This window comes from Nyctereutes procyonoides, unplaced genomic scaffold (assembly GCF_905146905.1).
Source record: "Nyctereutes procyonoides isolate TBG_1078 unplaced genomic scaffold, NYPRO_anot_genome, whole genome shotgun sequence".
Lineage (NCBI taxonomy): Eukaryota > Metazoa > Chordata > Mammalia > Carnivora > Canidae > Nyctereutes > Nyctereutes procyonoides.
In genome coordinates, this window is record NW_026575139.1 from 3,906,772 (window position 1) to 3,932,736 (window position 25,965).

General features: G+C 58.0%; 2 protein-coding genes across 2 annotated transcripts in view; one reads left to right on the forward strand and one right to left on the reverse strand.

Moving 5' to 3' along the window:
- The first annotated feature begins 945 nt into the window (after window positions 1–945).
- Window positions 946–13,214, forward strand: SLC25A29 (solute carrier family 25 member 29). The gene is made up of 4 exons (XM_055304531.1): window positions 946–1,119; window positions 6,287–6,330; window positions 11,351–11,434; window positions 11,606–13,214. The coding sequence occupies exons 1-4, from the start codon at window positions 1,086–1,088 to the stop codon at window positions 12,359–12,361; spliced, it is 918 nt and encodes a 305-aa protein (XP_055160506.1). The 5' UTR covers window positions 946–1,085; the 3' UTR covers window positions 12,362–13,214.
- Window positions 13,215–18,523: 5,309 nt separating this feature from the next.
- The window catches only part of YY1 (YY1 transcription factor), a 33,790-nt gene continuing 26,348 nt past the window's right edge, over window positions 18,524–25,965 (reverse strand). Inside the window, exons 4-5 of the mRNA XM_055303887.1 lie at window positions 24,370–24,528; window positions 18,524–23,598 (exon numbers count right to left, since the gene is read on the reverse strand). Coding sequence (XP_055159862.1) covers window positions 23,416–23,598; window positions 24,370–24,528 — 342 coding nt within the window. The 3' untranslated portion in view covers window positions 18,524–23,415. The remainder of the gene's footprint in view (window positions 23,599–24,369; window positions 24,529–25,965) is intronic.

The following is a 25,965-nucleotide window of genomic DNA, read 5'->3' on the forward strand; positions in this document are numbered from 1 at the left end:
CCTTAATAAGTAAAAATCTTAAAACAAAAAGAAAAACAAAAGCCTTGGGTACGGATCCATTGTCATCCCCGTGCTGACTTCAGAACCGGTCCAATGAGAATAAACGAACTGTGTGATGTGCACCCCGGAAACCCTGCAGGGGGTGCGGTCCCGCGCGCAGGACCGGGAAGGAGAAGCTGGGCCCCGGCCTGAAGGGTGTCCCCTCGCAGCCAGGCCCGACCGCAGGTCCCCGCCCCGCTCCCCCCGGGGGGCCGCCGCCCGTCTCGGGCTCCCCCCGCCGCCTCGTCGCCCCGCTCGCCCGGTCCGCAGGCCTCCGCCGCCCTTGGCCCCGCGGCGCGCGGGCAGGTGCGGGACCCCGAGGGCGCCCCCCGGAGCGCCGGCTGCGGGGTGTCCCGGCCGGGGGCGTCCGAGCCCGCGTCCCCGCTGCACCGGCCGGGCCCGGGGCTGCGGCACGGTCGGGGCCTGGCGCCCGCCCCCGCTCGGCCGAGCCGTGGACCCGCGTCGCGCCCGCCCGGAGGTCGCTGCGCCGCACAGGCCGCCGCCAGGCCCCGGCCCCCCGGCCCCCGGCCCCCGGCCCCCGGGCCGCCGTCCCGCCGCCGCGCGCCCCCGGCCGCCTCTGCAGCCCGAGCGGCGCGGGCGGGCGCACGAAGCACACTCTTTGTCTGCGGCGCGGCCCGCCCGCCCGCCCCGCCCCGCCCCCCCGCCCGGGCACGCGGGCCAACGAGGCGCAGCGGCTGCGCGCAGAGCCCGGGGAGGGGGCCGCGCCTCGCCCGCCCATTGGCCGCGCTGCGCTCCCGCGGCCCCGCCCGCAGCCCCGGGGGCAGGCCGGGGGCGGGGCGCGCGGCCCGAGGTGAGGGACCGCGGCGGCGGCCGGGCCAGGGCGAGCGAGCCGGCCGGCGAGGGACGGCGGCCCAGGACCCGCGCGCCCGCCCGCCCCCGCCCGCCCCCGCCCCCACCCCCGGGCGCGCCCCCGAGGCCTCCAGGCCGAGCCCCGAGCCCGCGCGCCGGGGTCCCCCGACGGCGGCAGGGCCGGCGAGGGCCGCGAGCAGGAGGCGAGGAGGAAGCGGCCCCGCGGGGGCCCGGCCATGGCGCTCGACTTCCTGGCTGGATGCGCGGGGGGTAAGGATGCCGCGCGGCGGGGGCGCTCACCTGCGGGCGCCGGGCCCCCCCGGCCTGGCTCGGGGCGGCACGTGGGGGCGCGGGGGCGCACGGGGCCTGGCCAGGGCGGGGGTGCGGGGTGCGGGGGTGCGGGGTGCGCTCCGCCCCGCGCGCGCTCGCCGAGGCCGCATCGCCCGCACCTGCTCCGCATCCGCGGCGCCCGAGAACTTTGGGGCCGGCTCCCCGCTTGCCCCGCAGGTGCCGCGCGGGGCTGGGCTGGCAGGGCGCCCCCTCCCCCCCCAGCCGGCCGGCCCGACCTCGGGCGCCGAGTCACGCGTGGGCCCCGCGCGCCCTCCCGTGCGGATCCGGGAGCCGCTGCGGGCGCCCCCCCCCCCGGGACCGGGCGGGCCCCACACGCGGCGTGGGCTAGCCCTCGGGTCACGCGTGCGCGTCTCGCTGTGGGGCCGCCAGGGGCCCCCCCACCGAGGGGCAGAGATGCGGGTGCGTGACCCCAGGCCGGGTCCCGCCCTCGTGCCGGGCTTCTGTCCTCCGGCACCTGCCGTTGCCGTCGCTGTTGTCGCCGTTGCGCGGCTTGGGTTGGGCGCCGGGCGACCTGGAGGCCGAGGAGTGACTAGCAGTGGCCTCGGGCACTGGAGCCTCTGCGGTCGGGGCCGGAGGAGACGGTGGAGGGCGTGTGCCAGGGAGGCCATGTGTGTGAAGAGACTGAAGAACTTTCGCAGGCTGTTACCCAATCAGGCCTCAGGAAACCACCCCGCCGAGCTTGCCAAGGGGGTAAAACCTTAGGGCTTTTCATAAACGGGTGCCTTTCCCCTAAGCCCAGGCCGGAGGACACAGGAGGGGCGGCCTCTGCAGATCCAGCTCTCAGCTCCCCCACCCCGGGACCCCACCCGGCGCTTCGCTTCCTGTCTTCGCTTCCTGTCTCCCCCGTACCTGCCCGCATCCCTGCTGGCTCCTCCTGGTCTCCAGACCCTCCTCCTCCCTCCATGGTGGCTCAGTGAAGGTGGGCTGTCCCGTGGCCAAAGACCCTTTCCAACCCCTCGGGGAGTGGGAGTTCTTTCCCTGGAGGGGCAGGATTCCTTCCGACTTCTCCCAGGTGTCCTTGGAGCCCCCTGGGAGCTGTGGGGTTTGGGGGAGCGCTATTCATCCTAAGGCCAGGCCTGCTTAGGGACCCATCCCCCCAGGCACACGTGTTCGCTCTAGGCGCTTGCTCACAAAAGGCCCCTCCCCGAATGCCTTCTGCCCACCCTCCCCGGGCCCACCTAGGAGATCCCGGTCCAGGCTCCAGGATGGGGGCGAGATAAGGGTGCAGCCCACACCCAGCTCTAAGCCACAGCCCGGCCCCACTGCCTCACTCTCACCCAGGCACAAGCCTGGGGCTGCTGGTGCGCACCCACCTCCCTGCTGTGAGAGTGGAGGCCCGAGTCCCCAGGGGGATGAGGATGAAGATTCCTTGTGTCGGTCGTCAGCTCCCCTCCCCCTGGGATCCTCTCCTGCTCTTAAGTGAACCCAGGAGACACCTTGGCCTTGAGAAGTGGAGAGACAAGGGGGACAGTGGCCTGATGGCATGGCGCAGCCTTTGCAGGGGGACCGTCTAGGAATTGTGCGCAGGTAGCGCTCCCACCTCGACCCCTGACTGGTGACTTGAGCTCGGGCTCCTCCAGGCCTGGAGGCTCAGGGGAGGGTGACGGTGATGCTTCTCTGGGGGCCTGGGCATCCCTCCAGATTCGGGATCCTGGGGGGAGAACTGCGCATCACCTCTGATTGGCGGAGTGTCGGGTCACGTGTTCAGTGTCGCCCCCGGGGAGGAGGGCCAGGCACCTTGACCGACTGCGTCCAGGTGCTCACGTGGTGGGAAGGTCGGAATGCCGGCCGCACTCCCCGCCGGGGGTCAGGCCCATCAGGCCCAGTGCTCTGAATGGAGGGCTCCCTGGGGGCTGAGGGTGGCGGCGGGGAGAGGCCCCGCCGTGGACAGGAGGAGGTGTGGGGAGCTGCTCAAGGAGGGGCCGAGAACCCTGCCCAGGGGAGTGGTCCCCAACCCTACCCTGGAGTGCCATGGGGTGCGGGTGCCCCTAAGAATCCAGCTCGCATCAGGCACTGAGCACAGGCTTCGGGGGTTCGAGAGGGTCTGCTTGGGCTCCTTCCCTGGCCTGTTGGGGAGCTGGCCTGGCAGGGCTTCCTGGCTCTCAAGGGAACTGTGAGGTTAAAAGGATAAGACTTTGGGGACTGGAAGCCCTGACGAGGCAGGCCTCAAGGCCCACTCTGTTCCTGTGAATGGGGATGTCCTGGGTGAGCACTGAGCTCCTCCCCAGAGGCCTTGACAACGTGGGGATGCAGATGGCTGGCTGCCACTGGAGGCCTTGCTGGGCCTCCCAACCGGGGCTGGTGGGGGTCACCCCTCCAATCCGGGAGCTGACAAAGGCTGGGGCCAAAACCTGAGCAAGTCTGGCCCACACACACACCAAGAAGGGAGCCCCCACCATTTCCAGCATGTGCTCCTTGGGGACCCCACAACGGGGCCTGGCTGCAGAGGGCATGTGCGAGGCCCCGAGGGGCCCACAGCTGGAGAGAGAAGCAAGGCCAACCAGCATACCCGAGACAAGTATCAGCTTTCCAAAACGCCAGGAGATCAGTTACAGCCCAAGAAAATAAATGCTAGAACTCGGGTGTTCAAATTTAGAAAATTCATAACACGACAGGAAAAAGAAGGTGGATTGCAAAAGATAGAAACAAAGTGTGTCTCAAAAGACCAGAGACAAAGGCATGGAAGTCTTGAGGGAAAAGACGCCTTGGGCATGTCTTTTCGTCTTCCTGTGAATGATAGGGGTTCCAGAAGGATAGAAAGGTCTGGAGAGGATGATTAGGATGAATATGTAGTAGTGGAAATTTTCCCTGATCAGAAAAAGGCCTGAGTCTGGAAGTGAAAGCACTGCCGTGGTACCAGGCAGGGTTACTTTAAAAAAAAAAGAGAGAGAGAGAGAGAGAAAAGAAAGACACACCCTTGGCATCTCGATGACATTCCTGAAATCTACAGATAAAATCTCTGAGGCTTCCTGATAGAATGCATGAATTATTGACAAAGGAGAAGAAACACATTGGCAACGGATTTCTCAGCTGCAGCACCAGAAGCCAGAGATTCTGGGATACTGGCCTGGGCCTGAGAGCCTCCCCAGAGCACAGGACCCTTGTTCCCGTCAGTGTTAAAGAAATAGATTATGCAGAGGAGCAGGAATTCGGAGGCCATTTCCCTATATGTTACCTTCGAGAAAAAAAAAAATCCAGAAAAGCTCCAACAAAAGCAGTTGGTCAGAGTAGAGACCCCAAGAAGGGGCAGAGGCGAGGGGGAGAGGGAGCAGCTCTGAGTCCGTGGGGTCTTTGGGGGGTGAGCAGAAGCTGCAGGGGTGGGGACTTCTTGGGGTAGCTCTTACTGGGGTGGGGTAGGGCACTGGGGGGAGCAGAGAGCCTTGGGGGGGGTGTCGGTTCTTACCCTTTTTCTACATAATGATTCTAAGCGTTAGAAACAAGAAGTAACCCTTAGCTGAACTTACACGTTACCAAGCAGAAAGAGGACAAGTGGCAGTTTGCCTGAACCAACAAAAATGCAGAAAGGAAAAGGAGTAAAAGAATTCATTCACATAAAGTAAGATGGAGTCGTGTCACATGTCCCGACTTGGCAAAATCAGAGACAGCTTCAGAGGGGAGCAGAAAGCAAAGCGGAGCCGCAGCGTGTTTCCAGGAGCCCTGAAAACAAAGTAGTAGAACCACGTTGAAAGTTAAACGTCACTGGGGCGCCTGGGTGGCTCGGTCAGTTGAGCGGCTCAGGTCATGATCTTGGGGTCCCGGGATCTAGCCCCCACCCTGGGCTCACTGGGGACGCTGCTTCTCCCTCTGCCTCTGCTGCTCCCCCTGCTTGTGCTCTCTTCTCCCTTGGATAGGTAAAATCTTTTTTTTTTTTTAAGATTTTATTTATTTATTCATGAGAGACACACACACACAGAGAGAGAGAGAAGCAGAGACACAGGCAGAGGGAGCAGCAGGCTCCATGCAGGGAGCCCGACGTGGGACTTGATCCCGGGTCTCCAGGATCAGGCCCTGGGCTGAAGGTGGCGCTGGTTAAGGAGGAGGGTTCCAGGCCCAGAAGACCCGGGTTCGAATCCTTAGTCCACCACCATGGATATATTCTCTGGGCCTCCCATTCCTCATCTGTAAAAATGGGCTGATGGTCCTTTCGTTACATATCGGGAGGTAGAAACGTTACTGTTTGCCACTTAACAAATAGTAACTGTCTTCATTATGAACACTCCTGGCAGTAAAAAGAGAACTTTAAGGGATTCACACACAAAATGCTAGGGAGGAAAGTGGGGGAGTACGTGCATGGGTTACTCCACCTCCCCAGCCTCCCTTTTTCCCGCAAATGGGTAACAGGGTGCTGAATTCCCTGTGACATATGCACCTGAGTAGCACTCGGGACTCTGAAAAGTGTTTAGGAGCCAGTCTGGAGAGCGAGCCTTTGTCCTTGGGGGTGGGGTTGGGGTTTTGGCCTGGCTTGGACTGCTGCGCATTGTGCAGGATCACAAAGTCAGGAGCTGACCCCCCCCACCCACCCCCCCCCACCCCCGGGCTGCAGGTAGCTCCCCTGCAGGGAAGGGAGTGCTCAGCCAGCATCTGCAATATCTGGCTGCCTCAGGGCCTGGGTCAGCACCGCAGGGCAGTGGGGGGGGGGGATTGATGGTCACACCTAGTACAGGTGAGATCAGTGAGCCGCAGACCTCGAGTTCCTTGTGAGCTTGGCCAGCTGGTGAGTGGCGGAGGGAAAATTCAAATCTGGGTGACCCTCTGGCCCCGAGTTGTGGGGTCCCTGGGATGGAGGTGTTTGGTGGGGGGTGGAAGACAACTTCTGTCATCAGTCAAGTGTGGTGAGCAGCAGAGGGGGGAGAGACACCAACTTTGAGTTGGACAGATCCTGGCTTGATGTCAGGGACTGCTCGCACAGAGCCATGGACAAAGGAGCACACAGTAGGCACCTGGCACACAGTAGGTGTCCAATAAACATCTCTGTCCCTGTCCCGTCAGGTGACTACTGTGTGGTCCTCCTAGCTGAAACCCCCCCCCCCCCAGCTTTCTGAGTTTTCTAGGACATATGGGTGATGGCCTTCCTTTTTCCCTCCAGGTGTGGCAGGCGTGCTTGTGGGACACCCATTTGACACGGTCAAGGTGAGTCTCTTGTCACGGTTTTACTGTCAAGTGTTTGTGGAGGTGCAGACCTTGGACAGAGGCCCCTTTACAGGGACCTCACCTTAGGAATACCTGTAAGATCTCCCCCTGGGTTCTAGAATAAAGGTAGCCTCAGGTTCTCTGTGACACCTAGGCGGATGGCCGCGTGTCCACTTTCCTTCTGGGTCTGTCCCTACGTCTCCCAGGTCGGGGCACAACCCAGAGGGTCCATTGTGGTACCTGGCCCACTGAGACCGAGAGGCTGAAGGGCAGGCTTCCCCTTGCCCAGAGCAGGGTGGGGGGGCCCCGTTCTGATGCAGAAGCCCCCCTACACATCTTGAAAGAAAGAGCAGCTCAGAAAATACAGAAATCGAGCAAAACCAGAACTTGTCAGGACTTCCCATGAACATGGTCTTCACACAGTGGTGACCATCACTGGCTCGCATCAGTTCCCAGGGGCTGGTGTGCACCTGCATGGAGCGTGTGGCCCCGGGGGGGCAGGCACTCGGGTAGCCAGTTTAGCCCCGATAAAATCTTCAGATCCAGGTCCTCACAGGCTCAAAATGGAAACAAAGGAAATCCATGTTCTCCGGCTGGAAATTCCCAAGTAAGATTTTCTCCCCATTGTGTGGGGATTTTATGTCCTTAAACCAGCCAAGTCTGGACTTTCCCCCGTGGGCTTCACCTGGGAACTAGGACGCGCTCGGAGCAGCAGGGCGCGAGGCCAGGCCCGTGACCCACCGTAAACCCTGACCGTGCCCCTCTTGCAGCTGGAGCGAAGGGGGAGCGAGGGCAAGGATGTCATGCCCAGCTGGGTTAGAGGTCACTTCCAGTCCCCTCTTTTTTTTCAGTGAAAGCCAGGTGGCCCTTGGGCAAGGAAAGGACTCAGGACCTCAGGGCTGGGGTTTCCTCCAGCGCAGGCACCGGGGCCGGGCTTTATGCATTGGCTCTGACCGTAAGTTCTGGCAAGCTCCTGTGAAGGTGCAGGCCCCCTGCCAGCCGATCTGCTGTGTGCCCCTGGGCCATTGCTTTACCTCTGGGCCCCCTGTTCTCGTCTGCAAAATGAGGCGATGGGCCAGATTACAGAGGCCCTGGTGGCGCGGTGCTCAGTGGTAGAGTTTGGGTTGCATGAAATGCCACCCTGAAGGGCACAGACTGCCTTCCCTCCCATCGTATGCAATTCAGGGAGAAGGCAGGAGGACCGGTGGCCGCACAGCAGCCTGTGTCCCTGCACAGCCCGCCGAGGGCCTGTCCACACAGCTGCCGGCCCCCAGGCCAGAGCAGCCCAGGGCAGCCTGGCGCTGAACACGTTGTGCTGTGTTTATATCTGGTGGTCACATGTTGTAAATGCCCCTGTATCCGGCCAAGAAGTGACTCTGGCTTCGCTTCCTCAGCCTAGCTTTGCAGAGGCCACGCCTCTCTGAGCCATGACTCGGCCTGGGCATGGCCAGGTCCCCGTCAGCTAGCACCCCCATACCCCCCACCCCCAGGACCCCCTATTCAGTGCCCCCAGGCTGGGGACTACTCTGTCCTGGTGTCTCTGGCCCCCTCGTGAGCTCTTGGACCATGACCAGCGCCCCCAGCAGAGCAGTGATTTGGGTGCAGGAGCCTCTCCACCCCACAGGGCTTCTGCCCCTTGGACCCCCTCCTCTTGCTCCTGGAGGGTGACCTTTGAAGAAATCTATTGGTGAACTTTCTTTGGCCACCACTGCGGCCCCACCTGCATCACATCTGGGCAAACCTGTCTTTAAAAGCCAAGCTTCTTATGGGTAGGAAAAATGCCTCCCCCAGTAATCACCTCCGTCACTCAACTCGTGACCCCTCTTGTCCTACTTACGGGCTCACGCACTTTTCGTTGTGCTGATCAGGGAACGTGCTCTTTCGGTTTAATTTAATGCTGCGTCACCAATGGCCTTTTTTTTTTTTTTTAAACTGGCTCTTTCCCAGTGTAAAAGTTAAACAAGTCTCATTAGAAGAAAATTGGGAAATGTAGAAAAGCATATTATCTCATTAACTGACAAATCAGTTTTCCCATTCTGTACACTTCCTTCAGAATCCTCCCTATGCCATCATGCCTGCCATGGGTATGTATTATTTTTAATGCGTGTGTGTGTATTTTAAAGATTTTATTTATTTATTTGAGAGAGAAGTCCCAAGCGGTGGGGGGTGGGGGGGATAGAGGGAGAAGCAGACTCCCCGCTGAGCAGGGAGCCCGACACAGGACTCGATCCCAGAACCCCGGGACCATGACCCGAGCCAAAGGCAGAGGCTTAACCGACTTTTTAACCATTATAGAAACATATAAACTAAAAAGGAAGAAAAAGAGGTGTCTGGGTGGCTCAGTTGGTTAAGCACCTGCCTTCTGCTCAGGTCATGATCCTGCGGTCCTGAGTTCAAATCCTGCATGGGGCTTCCTGCTTAGCAGGGGAGCCTGCTCCTTCCTCTCCCTCTGCTTTATTCTGTCTTCTCTCTCAAATAAATAAATAAAATCTTTAATAAATAAATAAACAAGGAGGAAAAAAAACCCTATCCTCCATATGTCCCCTTCCCTAACCCTCATTAGTGATTTCTGCTGAAAACCAGAAATCTACACAGACCCATATATATTCCTCGCTTTTGGCAAAAGTGGGATTTACTTCAATAGCTCTGTTAGTGTTGTTTTAACTGAAATTTGCCACATGTAGAAAAGTGCACACACGCCCACTGTCGAGATCTCTGAATCCTCAGGAAGCTCACGCCTGGGGAGAGCAGAACAAGGTCAGCCCCTCCAGGAGCCCCCCGGTCCCCCTTCTACGTCACTGGACAGGACGGTCATCAGGGACATGGGGTCTCCACCCGCTGTCACCGGGGAGTGGCCATCCCAGGGCAGGGGAGGGGATGGGGGGTCGGGGGCTGGCCCTGGGGGCTCCGCGCCCCGATGCGATGTTGACATTTTGTGCTGCTTTAACCGCCTTTACTTTCTGAGCTAGGGGCTGTCTCCATCCATAGCAAAAGTGTAACTTTGTTGTAGATGAGCGTAAGCCTCACCCTGGAGAGCGCTAGTAAGTACAGACCAGGGGAACCCACCCTTCTCTGTCCTCTCTGAACCAGACCCTGGGCCGAACCGCACCCCGCCACACCCCTCCTCCTCCCACCCCACCCAGCGCCCTCCCTGACTAGCAGGGGGCAGGGAGGCCTCGAGGTGAGCTTGGGCCTGGCACATCCTGGGGCGGGGACGCAAGTGGGGCTGATGGAGAAAAATCAGCCCCCTCTGGATCAGAGGGTCCTCACGTTGGGGTCGCTCGTCCCCATGGAGAGCCAGGAGCCGTCTGGGCCTGTGTGCAAATGACCACTTTTCCAGGGGCAGGTTCGCCAATCCTCAACCGAGACGTTAACCTCAACTCTAGATTGGGCCCCACTTCACCCCCATACCTAGTCCCCCAAACTCCAGCCAGCGAGTGCTCATCCCTGGTCCAGGGGTCAGTAACAAAGGGGGAACGGGGCCTCTTCCCTGCTCCCTGTGGGGCCCAAGCTGGCACCAACCTGGACATGAGCACATCCCACCTGCAAAGACTTAGAGCCGCCCTCCAGGTGCCTGAAAATCCAACCCAAGCACCAGCCAGCTCTGTCTGCCTCCAGGGCCCAGGTGGTGTCAGTGCACGACAAAGAGCAATGTCCCACCAGAGACCCCAGAACACGAATGAAAAACCCCACATTAAAGTGCAGCAAGTGCTTTTGCTTTTCTCTGAAAATTCACCCCTCCCCGGCCAGGCCCTGCAGAGCCGGGCAGCCAGGGTGGGAAGGGGTGCCGGGGTGATCAGCTGCAGGGGGCTCTCGGTTGCCAGCCGCTTCTCCAAGCAGTGGCTGCCAACTGCAGAGGTCCTCGTGTGCAGAGATGGTCCTTTTTTTGTTCTTGAAAAACATACTCTTGGAAGTGCATGTGGCCGTCAAAGGTCCACTGGAGGGCTCTGGCCAGCCAGCACCCCACCCCACCCCACCCCACTCTGGCCCCGACCAACACAGCCGAGCCACTCACATTGCTGGAGAGGACACACAGCCTCAGCTGACTTGCAGGACATCTCTGAGCCTCAGTGTTCCCATCTTTGAAGTGGGGGTCACTATCCACCTCTGCTGGTCATTCCAGTCTTAGGCCCTCTTGTGCTGCCGGGCACAGAGGGGTGTTCACGCCATGGCCCTGGCGGTGGCAGTGATTTCTGAGTCAGCTCCTGAGAACATGACTTGTCCTAGCTCACCCTCCCACCCCCATGACCTGGATTCTGAGTTCAAGAAATGTGCTCTGGCTCCCTCCTGCGGGGCCTGCGTATCAAGCTCCGAGATAAGCTCCCGGTCAACAAAGAGTACTTTCACGTTGAGAGGTTCTGGGCTACGGGGCTCCAAGGGCAGCGGGGCTGGAGCTCCCAGGTCCTGGAGGCGGCGGGGACATGGTCACCAAGGAGGCTCTCCGCTGTTCTCCCGTCCCTGCTTTAACTCACGACCACTGTCCTCAGAGGGGGCTACTGGCGGAAATCAGGAGGCCCTCAGAGTCCGAGGCTCATTGCTTTTAACACCCGAGGGCACGGGCACCGTCAGCCCCTGAGGAGGGGAGTTGGGTGATGGGAATTCGGTGGGGAACCCCTTTGGCATCGGCCATGGTTTGCCACCAGGGCAGTGGGCAGGTCTGGGGAAACGCTTGTTGTCCCACCGTCTGCGCATCGTGCAGACATAATGCAACAAGAGGCTCAGCCTCCAGTTGCCTCCGGTTGCCTGAGATCTTGGGGACCCCGTACCCCTTATGCAGCTGGCTGTCTCTGTGGCTGTTTCCCCACTGGACACCCTCCCCCCTGAGCAAGCACGGACACCCGGCCCTGCCCGATCCTGGTAGCCATGGAAAGCTCCTGGGCTCCCCGCCTCCAGCAGGGTCCGGCCTTGGGCCTCCCCGAGAGCGCCTCCTCCGTGGGCTGTCCTGAGGGCTGGGTCAAGGGAGCTGGGAGCTGGGAGCTGTGGCCTGGCTTGCCCACCGCCCCGGACCCTGTCCTTCCAGGTGCGGCTGCAGGTGCAGAGCGCGGAGAAGCCTCAGTACCGGGGGACCCTGCACTGCTTCCAGTCCATCATCAAGCAGGAGAGCGTGAGTGGCGGGCCCCGCGGGGGGGTGGGGGGTGGGGTGGGGGTGGTGGCGGTGAGGCACGAGGTGCAGGTGGGAGGGGAGGTGCAGGTGGGAGGGGAGCGGGGAGGGGCGGCGGCCCGGGCTCCCCCCCCCCCCCCAGTCCCGCCCCGACCGTGTCCGTGCGCCCCGCAGGTGCTGGGCCTGTACAAGGGCCTGGGCTCGCCGCTCCTGGGGCTCACGTTCATCAACGCGCTGGTGTTCGGCGTGCAGGGCAACACCCTGCGGGCGCTGGGCCGCGACTCGCCGCTGAACCAGTTCGTGGCGGGCGCGGCGGCGGGCGCCATCCAGTGCGTCATCTGCTGCCCCATGGAGCTCGCCAAGACGCGGCTGCAGCTGCAGGACGCGGGCGCGGCGCGCGCCTACCGGGGCTCGCTGCACTGCCTGGCGCACATCTACCGGCGCGAGGGCCTGCGCGGCGTGAACCGGGGCATGGCCTCCACGCTGCTGCGCGAGACCCCCAGCTTCGGCGTCTACTTCTTGTCCTACGACGCGCTCACGCGCGCGCTCGGCTGCGAGCCCGGCGCCGCGCTGCTGGTGCCCAAGCTGCTGCTGGCGGGCGGCACGTCGGGCATCCTGTCCTGGCTGTCCACCTACCCCGTGGACGTGGTCAAGTCGCGGCTGCAGGCCGACGGGCTCCGCGGCGCCCCGCGCTACGGCGGCATCGCGGACTGCGCGCGCCAGAGCTACCGCGCCGAGGGCTGGCGCGTGTTCACGCGGGGGCTGGCCTCCACGCTGCTGCGCGCCTTCCCCGTCAACGCCGCCACCTTCGCCACCGTCACCGCCGTGCTCACCTACGCGCGCGGCCCCGACGGCGCCCCGGCCCCGGCGGCGGCGGCGGCGGCGGCGGCGGCGGCGGCGCGCGGCCTGGCCCAGCCCTCCAGCCTGTGACCCGGCCGGCCCAGCGGGGGACCCCCGACCCCGCTCCCCGCTCCCCGCACGCCTGAGCGCGCGGCGCCCCGAGACGGGGGGGGGGGGGGGGGCTCCGTGGACAGCGGCCGCGGATCCTCCTGCGCCTGGCGGAGCCGCGGGGCGCATCTCGGCCACCTGTTAGGTCTCCGTGTTAGGGAGCCTCCTGGTGCCCCGGACCGGATCCTCTGCCCACGCACCTGCTGCCGCCGCTCCCACCGGAGCGGGACCTGGGGGACCCTCGAAGAGGCTTGGGACCTCCAGGCAGCCCCGAGTTAGCCCAGGGGCCGGGCTGGGTGACCAGGCACAGGCCAGTGGGAGGGCGGCTTGTGGGGTGAGGAGGGCTTGTCACCCGCCACTCCTCAGGCCGCAAAATGGGGACATGGGTCAGCCACTGTGAGGAGCCAGGGTTCCCTAAGGTGTGCGGAGAAGTCAGCAAGGAGATGGGTACAGGGGGATCCCCTGTACGCCCCAGCAAATGATGTCTGTCCCCCGGAGGCTCCTCATGCTTGGTGTTCCCGTGAGGCCATGACGTGGGGCGGGTCGGGGGTTGCCTGATGGTGGACACAGGCGTGGCCTGCACTCCTGGGACTGAGCTGGGGGCAGCCCCGGCACAGCCATCCAGTACAGGGCGGCCGTGCATTTGCACAAGGAGGCAGATGGTTTTGCACATGGTGGAGGAGACTGTGGTCTCCTTTGCCCTGACTGGGGTTCAGCCTCTTGGGCAACGTGAAACGCTCTCCCAGGGGGTCAAGAAAGACCAGACTCCCTCTTCACGTGGTGTCACTGTTGCATAGAAACTGCTGAAGGAATAAAATATTCTCTGTTTTCTTAAGACTGAGGCCTGTTTGTGTACCACAGAGGAAGGGGCCCCATTCCCCACCCCTCCCCGGAGTCCAAGGGGCTGGCTTGGTAGTCTGTGCTCTTGGGCCCTGATGGCAGCCCGAGGTGCGTGCCCAGGGCGAGCTCCGGTGGACATGTAGACCTCTGTCGCCTCATCTGTAAAGTGGGGCTCACGGAGGCAGGAGGAGTAGGTGAGGCAGCCCACAAACATGCGGGACGGAGCGTCAGCCGTTCAACAAAGGTTCCTCAGACGTCTGGCTTCCCAGCAGGGAGAGGCCTGGGCTCTGCTCATCCTCCACCTGGGCAGGCCAGGCAGTGTGTGTTGCGAGCTCCAAGGGGTACTGAGCTGGGGTAAGGACACAGACGGGACACTCACGGACGCTAGAAACGGCCTCCCGGAGGAGGGGAGGTCACGTGGAGCTCTCAGAGGTGAGCGGGATTTTTCCATCTAAGATTAGACCTAACCCCAGCCTGAGAAGTCCTCGAGGGCTTCCTGGAGGAGGCCTCCTTGGCTAACGGGGTGTCTCTCACTGTCCACCCACTCTCACTTCTCACCTTCCTCGAGGCCGTCCTGGGCACCTGCAACTCCACACCTACCAGCCTGGAGTCTCTTTCCTTCCCAACTGAGCCAAAAAGCTCTGGCCCACGTCATGGGAGGGCAGGAGAGAGGGCCCCCGGCACTACCCCCAGGAAGGCCACCAGCTCTCCTGCACCTTTACCCCCCACGTAATTCCCTGCATCAGCCTGAGACATTGAGCTTGTCTGCAGAGGCTGGCTGGTGACCCCAGAGTGGGGTGTTCTCAGGCACAACACAGGCCCCTTGAACCCAGCGGTCCCCTCTCTGGGGTTCCAGGCAGCAGCTCTGGGTCTGGCCCCCGGCCCTTCACTTCTCTTTTCTCAGCAAATGCTGAAACCCGGGGCCCCCACTCCCACCCCAAGTGCTGACCCTGAAACATTACTAGTCAATCAGGTGGGAGGGATCGGGAGAGATGTGGGTATTTTTTTTATAAATTGGACATTTTATTTTCTCCTGGATTTGAATTTATATTTGTTTAGAATAAATAACATATAAATGTGCTTAAAAAAAAAAAAACTACAAATATATCCAAACATGGGTGGGCTGGAGGACGGAAACCTGGTCCCCACCTCCATGGCCCGGCGGTTCCTGGGGGGCCAGGCCGAGCGAGCACCAGCATGTGGGACCAAGCCCTCTCCCCACAGAGCCTGGTCCGGGCACCGACTGCTCTGTTCTGTGCCTTTCCTCACCTGACGGTGGCCTTGCAGGGGTTTCCCTGGGCCACCATACAGAACGTGACCCGCCATGTGGCCCAAACTGACATTTCTTCTCTTGAAATCCTGAGGCCGGAGTCTGGGATCCTTCGGCAGCAGGTGCTTCCCCGGAGAGCACCCTCCTGGGCCTCTCCCAGCACCTGCTGGTGGCCGGTGGCCCTCGGCTTGCAGGTAGCCCGCTCCAGTCTTCCCCTCCCATCTTCACGTGGCCGTCACCCCGGGCAGCTCCTGTCTTCTCTTTTTGCAAGGATGTCATCCTGGGCACGTGGGCCCAGCCTATTCCAGTCTGACCCCATTCTGACTTATAACATCTGCAAAGACCCTGCCTGTACCTGGGCTGAGGCCTTCAACCTAACTTTCGGGGACACAGTTCAACTCTGCAACAGAGACCGACCGCTCCCTTATTAGCGTGTCCAGTCGGCCACGTTTTTGTTAACGGTTGGTTGCATGGCATTGCACCAGATAAATGCTCCTTCCTTTACCCTGCGAGGCTCGGGACTCGGAGGGATCTCGAGTCCTAAGCAGCCCACGGGGCCACAGAGGGGACAGTGGGGCTGGAGCCGAGGGATCACAGGTAGCTGAGTCCCATGGCGGAGGGTGGAAGGGCCGCGTGGCTCCCCGCCAGGCCAAGTCGCATAGCAGTGCTGAGCCTCTGAGGTGCCTAATAGCCAACCTGCCCTTTTTCTTTTCAAATATTTTATTTATTTGAGAGCAAGTGAGAGAGAGCACAAGCCAGGGGAGAGGCAGAGGGAGAGGGAGAAGAGACTCCCCACCGAGCAGGACACCCGATGGGGGACTCGATCCCAGGACTCCAGGATCAAGACCTGAGCCAAAGGCAGATGCTTACCCGGCTGAGCCACCCAGGCGACCCAGCCATGCACTTTTCTAATAGAACCCAGCATGTTCTGGGCTCCAGCGTGTCTGGATGAAGATACGCTTCCAAAGAAAAAGAAAAAAAAAGAAAAAAAAGAAAATACGCTTCCGGACTCCCTTGCAGCTGGGGTGGCCACGTGTCCCAGACCTGGTCAGTGAGAAAAGCAGCGGCTGGAGCTCTTGGGAAAGGTTTGTAAAAGGGACAAGTGCACCATAGCACTTCCCGGGACTTGTGACCCCACGAAATGGGGATGGGATGCCTGCAGGGGCAGTGGAGGCAGAGGCAGCCCCGTGGCCTTGGGGGGCCCCCAAGCCAGCCAGGTCTGTTTCTTGGGTTCTCTGTTGTGCATCATGGCCACAGCCAGGAGTTGGCCAGTTTTACCCCCGGGGGAGTGAGAGGCTCGGATTCCTGCTTTAGAGACCCCGCAGGAGGCGGAAGGCGATGGGCCCACAGGTGTAGGAAGGAGGCCCGAGGGGGGTGTCTGAGCTAAAGTGCACGTCAAGGCTGGGAAGGAAGGGCTCCAGCAGCAGGTGGGGGCATGCAGGTGACAGATGAAGCCCCGCGGCAGTTCGAGGGAAACTGAGTCAATAAAACTCTCTTCCCCCGAGTTCTCCAGTGCTGGAGGCCAGCGTGGAGAGGAAGCGTTGGCCACCTCCTCCTGTGCGCACTCATGCCTTGATTACTCTTTTCCTTTGTCTCCCCTTGGGCCCCAGGTGCAAGGAGTGAATACCACGTCATCCTCCCTCCCCCTCCCCTCACTGGCCACTTGCACGGAGTCATTCAGCCACTCGTAAATCAGAGCACGTGGTTCCAGGGCACGCGGCCTTCTCCGCCACTCTGTAGCCAGTGGGTTCTGTGACGCGATGACAGCTCACACCCACCCGTGGTCTCCCAGCAGCCCTGTTTGCAGCGTTTGCAGCGCAGGCCAGTGGGGGAGAGCGCAGGGCTCACAGGGCCCCCACCCTGCCCCTGCCTCAGGCTCAGCCATGGATATGCTGGGCCCTCCTCCACCCCACAGCGGGAGTGTTACAAGAGCCAGGATCAGCCTGGGCTGGCCCCCTAGAGTCCTGGTGGTCCTGCACCAAGTTCTGTGGCTGCAGGTGACACACCCTGGAGTGACAGTTCAGGCAGCAGAGGGGCAGCAGGGCCAGGCCCTGGCCTGTGTGCTCCTTGGTCTCTGCTTCCTTTCTGCCGTGGCCTCCTACCCTGACCCCAGGGCAGCCACCTACCCTTGGGGGTGGGGGGTGGGGGGTGGGGTGTCCATTGTGTCCCAGGCTCACCAGAAAAGGGGCAGTGGCTGCTGGGCGCTCAGCCTGCAGGGACACTGGCTCCCACCCTGCCCTGGCCACCCTCCCAGGCCAGCTCACATCACATCCAGGCAGGTTTGGGGAGCAAAGTGGGCAACACTAATGTCTGGGTGTGTGTGTGGGCGGGGGGGAGGCCACCAGGACAGACTTCTTGGGAATTCTGGTTTGAATGTCCCCGTGGATGGTGAGAACATCCACTACAAGGGGGACACGGGACGGACGGACGGACGGGGGGGGGGGCACATGCTGGGCCACCGGGTGTGAAGTGTTGAGAGGGTGCGTGTGCTGGGGGTGCAGGAGGGCAGGGCGCCGGCGCAGGGCCTCGCTGGGTGGGCAGGTGCGGGGAAGCCAGGGTTTGGGGGACACGGCGGCCTTGAGGACGGATGTCGAGGGGCGGGTCCCGGGCGAGACCCCGGCAGGTGAGATCCCAGGGGGCGTGGTTGGTTGGGGGGAAGCTGCCGCCCCGACGTCTCGCGCACGCGCACCTGCCCCCTCCCGCCCCCCGCCCCGCGCGCCCGCGGCCCAGAGCAGCGCCCCCCGCGGCCGGAGGTGGAGCCGCACCCGCGGGCGGGGCGGGGCGGGGGCCTCCTGGTCCCGGTACACAAGCAGGTTTGCAGGGGATGGCGCGGGCCCCGCCGGGTCGCGGGCAGCAGCTGAGCTTCGGCCCCCCAGAGCCCGCCCCGCCGGCTGTCACGCGCCATCCGGCGGCACAATCCGCCCCGCCCCGCCCCGCCGACTAACGGAGGCGCGAACCTGGGGAGTCAAGGCCAGGGGAAGGCTGGGGGAGGGCAGGGCTGGGGGGGGAGCGACCGCAGGCTGCAGGGGTGCGGAGAGGTCGGCCCGGAGGCTGGCCCGGTGCAGTGGCCGCAGGAAGCCGCAGGGCCAGCTTCCAAGGCCGGCGGTGCACGGTCCTAGACTTGGGGACTAGGGTGGGGGCGGGCCTAGGGCCGCTCGGTAGGCAGGGACCCGGCTTCTTTGCAAGGGGTCGGAGGAGCCAGTGGCCCTCACCCCCTCACCGCTGCCGTGGGGTAGCTACGGAGCTCCTGCTCCAGGAGCAGTTTGGAGCACGTGAAACCCTGGTTCGCAACGCGGAGCATGGTCTTGGGCACAGTTGGTTCTCAAGACGCAGCCAGCTGGCGTCGGGGGCTCACAGAAAGCCACCCCGCAGCCCTCCAGGGCCTCAGTTCCTTCCCGTCTAAGATCTGAAGATGCACACACCATTGCTTTTACCTTGGCGACCCCTCAGCTCAGCCCTACCCCAGGTCTTTACTCAGCAGTTCTGGGCCTCACATGGGCCTAGGACCTGCCACCTCAGCAACATGGGGTCAGCAGCCCCTTCTGTCATTAGCGAAAAGGGAAAGTCACATGAATCAAGGAGAGTGAGAATAAACCTCCTGGCATAGTACATTAGACACCAGGGCCCCAGCAGGGCAGGGCGGGGCGGGGGGGGAGGCCAGACCCCTCTGCATTTTGCTTTTGGCCAAATCCTAACTGGCTCTCGGTAGAACTCATCCAGGTTTCAAGTCTATTATCCCCATTGGTACGTTCTTTTTGGCACCGAAGCTCCCAGAACGACCACTGGGGGTTGTGGGCCCCAACACATGAGCACTTCTTTTGGCTGTGCTTTCCAAAAAGTGGGTGAGGTCCTCATTAAAACTCTGGCCCGCTCGTCCACCGTGGAGCTGAGGGGTGAAGGAAGCATTTCTGACTGGTGTGAGTGGGGCCCTGCGAGTTTCCATTCCTGTGCTGGAAGGGAACCCACGAGGGGCCAGGATTCCGTGGCAGAGGCTTGGAGGACCGAGGGACAAACGAACGAATCACAGGCGTTAAAAAGCTTAACAACATTATGCGTTTATTATATTTTATAGAGCCATGTTACACATGCGTGGTGCTTCAAACGGAGTTATCGTTAAATGTTTTTCTGGATGCAAAGCCATCTGATGCTTGATGCGGATGCCTTAAATACTATAATATTTCTGCATCTATGACCTATGAGCTAAGGAAAAACCAAGGACGACAATTCCAGAAATGGCAAAGAACATTTAAGAAAAGATGTACATGAGACACAATGCTAAGTCCTTGAGTCAGGGCCTACAGAAGTTACCAGCAAGTGAATAAAAACAGAATTGTTCTATGAAAATGGCTTGACCAATCACCGTCCGTAGATAATAGAGCCTCGTTAACAGTTATGGATGTTGTAGAAAAAAGGTTATTGTGTTTGGTACTGATGCCCTTTCCCTGCCACGATGTATGCAGACATTGTGCGGCCCCCAGAGAGCAGCCAACAGACTGCAGCACAGCCACTGCCCCCGCCCCGCAACATCCCGATGCTGTTTCTTATGGCGTCTGAGTGTCTTGAAGGAAAAGCAATTTGATCAAACTTGCTGCTTTGTGGAAAATCAATCATTGCGACTCAGATGAACGTGATTACCACCACACTCCCCCTCTGCAGACTCCCAGAACGCTGGTCAGAAACTTGGGGAGCGGGGTGAGCAGCTTGCAGGAAGCTTGATTTGCCTGCTGACCTAAACTAATGCTCAGGTTCACGTTCAACATTCCCTTCCGGTTTTTCTAAGGGGAGCGGAGAAGTGTGTCAACAGTACGCCACGCACCCCTCCCACGGCCCCACTCGGCCCCAGCTTAAACATCCTCTCCAGCACCCTGCTGGCCTCTCTGACCTGGACAGGATGCCAGCAGCCTTCCAGCCGTGGATACCCCCCTACTTGTGGAGGGGCCCATCTCCTTCTAGAAGCCTGATGCCGCTTGCTCTAAAGGGCCTCACACCATCTTCATGCAACCAGGGAACCTGAGCGCACAACGTGAGCAGTGACCAAGTTGGCCAAGGCCAGTAAATGGAAGGTGCAGGAGACCTAGCCAGACATTCAGTGCTTCTGTGCAGGCTATGGTGTGCGTGACCGGGGCGGCAAGGAAGCAGAGCTTGGAGTTTGGGTGGCATGCACCTGCCAGGACCTGCTGAGCTTCCAAAGGGAACCAGGACAAAGGGCTACAAGGTTAGACAAGCGCCAGGGGTCTGAGGCCACCCCACGACAGGCAGGCCGGAACAGCTAGGAGGAAGCCTCAGGGCAGGGTCATGGCACGAGGGAGACGCCGGGTGAGCAGCCTCTGCTGCTCTCCCACTATACTGACCTCTGGGATCCTTGCTCTTGCTGGTGGTCAGATGTCCAGAAAACAGAAGGAACTTAAGGAATCAAAGATTAATCACATGGCTTTCCTAAGCTACGCTGATCCCAGGCCACAGAGGAGCCAGACACGGAGCCATCAATTCTCTCTGCCTGCAGTGCGAGGTGGAGTCCTGAGCTTCCCACTCAAACCCTTTGGGGGGGGGGGGGCAGGTGTGCCGGCGCCAGGGACATAGATAGAGGCGCGGTGCAACAGCTAGATTTCACTGGGCGGAGCGGGGGCAGCAGGAAGCCCCCCTACCGCACTGTGGCGGCTACTCAGGCAGACCGTGGGGTCTCTCTGGGTTCTTGCTGAATGGAAGGGACTGTCCTCTATCTGTGAAGAAACCGTCTAGAGCTCTGCTCAGACACACCGGCAGGCATCGAGATGCTATTCTGTCAAAAGGCCTTGCTTTAGTCAAATTCAGCAAAATAAGTGATGTTTAAAAGAAGTTGCACATGAACACCAAATGGGGGGGGGGGGATCTTGATTTTCCTCAAATCCTCAGGCCTTGAATCTAGGCACAGCACACAAACACCATATGAAACCAACAGCGTGAGTTCAATGTCACCTTGGAAAATAAATGTCACTCTGGGGTGACAGTTCTTTATACAAATATTATGCTTCCCCCGAGACCCCCACTACCAAAAAAGGGGGAAAATAATAAGAAATCCAAAAATAGAAAACAACATCTTGTTAAATGTAAACTTATCCTCTGGAACTTTTATATTACATATGCTAGAAACATGCATTTATTTCAGCTCGGATGTAAGAAAATATGTCTATCAGTATTACTTATAAATCAGGTTAATCCTCAAGACAAGGGACTCACTGTTAGAACGCCACTTCAAACTGCAGTAAAATTACATCTTTAGCAAAATTATAAATTCTAACCACAAGCACAACGGGTTTCGGTTACAGCCAATGAGGACAACGGCTATTTTTCCACTGCCGCTCACTGACGAACTTCCTACGTACACTACTGGGAATCGAGAGCGCCCCGCCAACCAGAAACCTGGGACATTCCATCGCCTTCCAACCCCCAATCAAATTCCTGTCAGAGATGAACTCTGAAGACCCGCAAGAGAAGACACATGGATAAAGGGCCCTGGGGAGCGATGGCTGTTCCCCGCAGAGACAGAAGGGGCACAAGAGATGACCAAGGCATCCCCCAAAGGATCAAGGCACAGAGGAAGGGGGACCTCGCTCCACACGGGAGCCTGGCTTCTCTGTAGGTCATGGCGTGGCTCTGGGGGGGCTGCTGGCGACACCTGCCTGTGGCACCAGTCGGCTTAGCCGTGGGCCCTTGGGCAGGAGTCCTGAGGACATGGCCAGGACCAGGCTCTCGTGTGGCAGTGCTGGGCGGGGGTGATGCGGCATTTTCAGTACAGCCACCCAGAGGCTGCCCACCTGACGGTGGAGAGGGCAGGTACGGGCACTTACACCACAGGCATCGGTGGAGGCCTCCGCCCCAGGTCTAGTCAAAAGAACCACACGTTTGCACTGGGGCACGCAGCTTCGAAGGGGACCTCCGCCACCGGCTTACCTCTCTCCTGACTGCCAGATACAGCAAAGCCTGGCTTATCCAGAGAACAGCTGGGGTCTTCTGATCAAACTACCCAATGGATAACAGATTCTGAACGAATAAAAAAAAAGCGTCTCAAGTTAAATTTGTCATTTAGGATTCAGAAGGCACTTCAAAATTCCGGAGAGCCACAGGGTCACTGCTATTAGGTCACCAATCCTCCTGTACAGGACCGATGGAGAAGCTCTTAAGAGACAGGGCTACATTTTTGGCCTGATGGTGTCCTGGACATCTTAAATAAACCACAGATATTATATCAGCTAGTTTGTCTCAATTACCTCGCAGAGTCAAGCGTGCAGCACACACAGTATATTTGCATTTTGAGTACATGGGGATTTTGCTGTATCATGGCAGTTTTATAAAATAGTCTCACAAGTCTGGTATTTGACTCTTAAGTAAAATTCAAGAATTATAATTGTACATTTAGGAGGTCACAACGTGAGAAGTACTCACTGAGTACAATATATCGTCTTTATAATCTAATCACCCTGCCAGTCTGTGCTCGCTGTCCAGGTAGAAGCATGAAAGCCAATGGTGCTCACCCACGACACGTGCCAGCATTTAAAGCCTCTACCACATGGAGGAACCAAGGCTCTCCTACCAGCAGCCGAGAACCCTAAGCGCTTCCTGTCAGACAAGCCAAGGACCTGCCGGGGCTGCCCTGAAGGCAGCCCGAGCAATGCAAGTGCCCCGGGTCTCCCCTCTGCTCGCGCCCCGTCCAGGTGACAGCTTACCTTGAACGCGTGCACACACAGGCCAGGGCGCAGCTGCTTCAGTCACACTTTTGCTGGGGGAGAGCTAAAATCAGAAACCTGTCACCAACGGGCCCGGTCTGGGGTACTCTGAGGTAGTTCCTTAACTCGGGATGCCTGTCACCTACTCTCTCCCAGAATTCAGCACGCGTAGGAAGTCCTAAAACATCTATGCACCGCTGCAATCACAAGTCACTGTAGTTGAGTGCAAAATAAAGGAAACTTGAGTTGCTTTATTTACTTCCAATTTCTGGGAGGCTCGAGAATTATAATTATTCTGGACAACAAAAGGAAATAAGACTGTGCTTACAGATCTTTTTCTGCCGTATTCTTTCTGTAGGATTGCTGTTTTATTGTTGCCCTTTTCTGTTACATGGGGTGTACACATCAGGTGGTAAAAGGTACAATACATTCTACAACTGAGCACCACTTTCTGTAACTGAACAGGCAAAGGAATTACACTGAACATCAGCATCTGGCAGTATTTTTCGGAAAAAAAAAAGTGACTAAAATGGGTTTAAATTGATTAACACTATTAAATCACATCTAATATCTGATACTACATGATTCAATACAGCTATACGATACAATTATACAAAATGTGTTAACATCAAAGAATACAACCAAAATTAAGATAGCAAACAAAACCTATATAACTTTTTTTTTTTACAGGAAAATACTTTTGAAGTATGCATGTAACTGCCCATTCTTTTAAAGAAAATCTACTGCAAGCAAAGTTATCAACCTCCAGAAAAATCACACATAGCATTACTAAGCATATCCCCAAAAAGTGTACAATATGCACACTTGGAAAATACAAAATTAAAAAAATTGTAAGCAACAGGTGAGCTTCATATTTATAAGAATGTGAAAAGAAGTCCCATTTTTAGCACTGTTGTATAAAGAATTGTCTTTTGATGCGAAGTTCATGAATTGTCCTCCTGTTGGGACCACACTTTACAAAAACACCGTGTTTTTGAAACGAGATTACAGAGCAAGATAGAGCATCTTAGCAATGTCATCTTATTAAAGTTTTTTTTTTTTTTAATTTTTACTACTTTATCAAAACATGTCCCTTAGGTGTGTAGGATTCATTTTTAAAATTCTTTCCTAGAAACAATATACAAAGGAGAGGCATATTTATTCCCAATCACACTCCTGGAAGATGCTCCCCGGGGTCGAGAAGGGTCTTCTCCGTCATCTTCTCACTGGTTGTTTTTGGCCTTAGCGTGTGTTAAGATGTGAGATTTCAGGTTAGTTGACTGAGCAAACTTCTTATTACAGCCATCGAAGGGGCACACATAGGGCCTGTCTCCGGTATGGATTCGCACGTGTGTGCGCAAATTGAAGTCCAGTGAAAAGCGTTTCCCGCAGCCTTCGAATGTGCACTGTCGGGGAAAGACCAGAGATAACCCAACTCAGCGACCTGTGACCGTGATCAAGAGAGTGGGCAGCGCACAGCCGTGCCTAAGAACAGCCTGCCTCCCTCACCAGGTGCCTTGTCCCCCCCCCCCCCCATCCTCCTCCCAGCACCGGGGAATGTGCCAGTCCCATTGCAGGCCAAGCGGAAGGGACAGCTTCTGAAACCCAGGCACAGACCTCGTGAATTATTTAAATATCAGGGAAGAGAGACACTTGGCGAAATACCAAGAATCTTCCTCGGGATCATGTGAAGGTCTTCGTACTTGTGTGTAAATGTTTCAAATAATAAAATACAAATGATTAGGAAGGTTTCTGGTGTCAGGTAAAAAGAACCATGTTACATTCAGAGCTGCACTGCTAGTTCGTTCACTTGTTCTGGGTTTCTTAAAAACAAGACAAAACATCACCGATACTTATTCTCATATGATAACATTTTAGAAGCTGTCAATTGGTAATTCAATATGCTTACAGCAACTACAGAAAAAAATTGCTTCAGTCCCACAGTGAACGCACTAGAAATGCAGTTTCAGGCTTGCTCTTTCTTGAGCAATCCACCCCCATCAACACCCCGATACACCGTACGCCCGTCTCCACTACTGGAGAGACTGCACACGAGAGAGACAGAACCCAGGGAGCACCGAGAGCCCGAGTCTCAGTCTCTGGGCTGTGTCTCTCTAGCGCCCAGAGCCCCGCCTACACTTGCCGGGTAGTGCAGAGGAGGAAGGGACCGGATCTACCTGAAAGGGTTTCTCTCCAGTATGAACCAGTTGGTGTCGTTTTAGTTTTGAGCTCTCAACAAAAGCTTTGCCACACTCTGCACAGACGTGGACTCGGGGGCCGTGGGTGTGCAGGTGCTTTCGCATGGCAGAGTTATCCCTGAACATCTTTGTGCAGCCCTTCAAACAGAGAGAGAAGCTTAGTGGTTCACGCTGCAAACTGTTACAAAGGGTTCAACCACTTAAAAACAGCCTTCACTGACCCAAGAACTCCCCCACCCAACCTCCCAACCTCCCCATTTACTGTTTACTCAGTATCATAGCAGAGATATTTAATTACTTAAGACAAAAACCGGATAAGCTGGAAAAGGCCTTCTCATTTAATGCAAACCCTGTGTTACAGATCAGGAAACTGAGGCTCAGAGATGTCTTTAAGTAGACTTGCCCAAGGTCACATTGCTTATAGGAGCCGAGCTGGGGGTAGAACCCAGCAGCCTGGCGTCCAGCCACACCACAGCTGCCTCACCCAACTCTGACCCCCAGATGAAGTAACGGAAGCCCTGGTAAACAAATGGGGTTGAAATGACAGCAGTCCACCACTACCTTTGGTGGGCCCCACATTCTGTGCTGCAAGAATGGGCTGTCACTCTCCATCGCCTACTGTTCCCTCTTCTCTCTTTGCCTCTTTCCCCTTCTTGACAGAGAAAGAAGCAAGAGGGTCTCCAAGGAATGGCAACTACAGAAGAAATTGATTTTGTGAGACACCGGGAAAAGCAGCAGGCACACGGACATCGGAGCGGGGAGGGGGGGGCAGATGGGTGTGTGGTGCTCAGGACAAGCATGGCCTTCACAATTTCTTCTGCAGTTGCTGTCCAGGGATGGAGTGGGTGGGGGATGAGCGGACAGCACAACAGGAGGACAGCTTCACAGGCATGAGGCGGGGGGAGCCACAGCTTTGGCACCCTGGCCCCCAGGGCTGTGCTTCCATTCAGCAAATGTAATTTTTAAAAAATGGAATTTGGAAAAGTACACAGAGAAGCTAGAGGGATGACAGGCACTCAGGGCCTAACTGTTTTCAAATGCTTCTTACTGTGCGTGCTGCCCCCCTCAAGGAACTAGTTTTACATTTCAAAGTCTCCACATTAAACGTGGTGAAAAAGCACCGAAAGAACCCGTGAGTGATCACTAGAAGGAAATCGCCCACTGAGACTCATCCTTCTTCAATTACTGATTTTTTAAAAATTCTTTATCCCATTAAAACTTTCTTCCCCTTTTCTTTTTCTTCACCTATGTGATGCTTCTTTTTCTGTTAGTTTTTCATCCATCCAATCAAGTGTGAGACAGACCCAACCCACACCTCAAAGTCACTTCTTAGGCGATCCTTTTATTTGGAAGGCTAATCACATTTGAAAACAATTAAGCACCCCTCTGGTAACACACAGTTCACAGGGCAAATTAAGAAAATTGTGAAGGAAATGTAGCTTTATTAGGCTTACTTTAGCAACATCCAAAATAATTTCCAAATTTCCATGAGTTTACAGTCTCACAAAGGTCCATGGGTGAGACACAACCCAATGTCCTAAGACTTATTAATAATCCAAAAAGAATAAAATCCTA

Coding starts and splice junctions, on each gene's coding strand:
- SLC25A29 (XM_055304531.1), top strand. CDS start 1,086: ATGGCGCTCGACTTCCTGGCTGGATGCGCGGGGG. Junction 1,120..6,286: donor CCTGGCTGGATGCGCGGGGG/GTAAGGATGCCG, acceptor TTTTCCCTCCAG/GTGTGGCAGGCGTGCTTGTG. Junction 11,435..11,605: donor CCATCATCAAGCAGGAGAGC/GTGAGTGGCGGG, acceptor TGCGCCCCGCAG/GTGCTGGGCCTGTACAAGGG.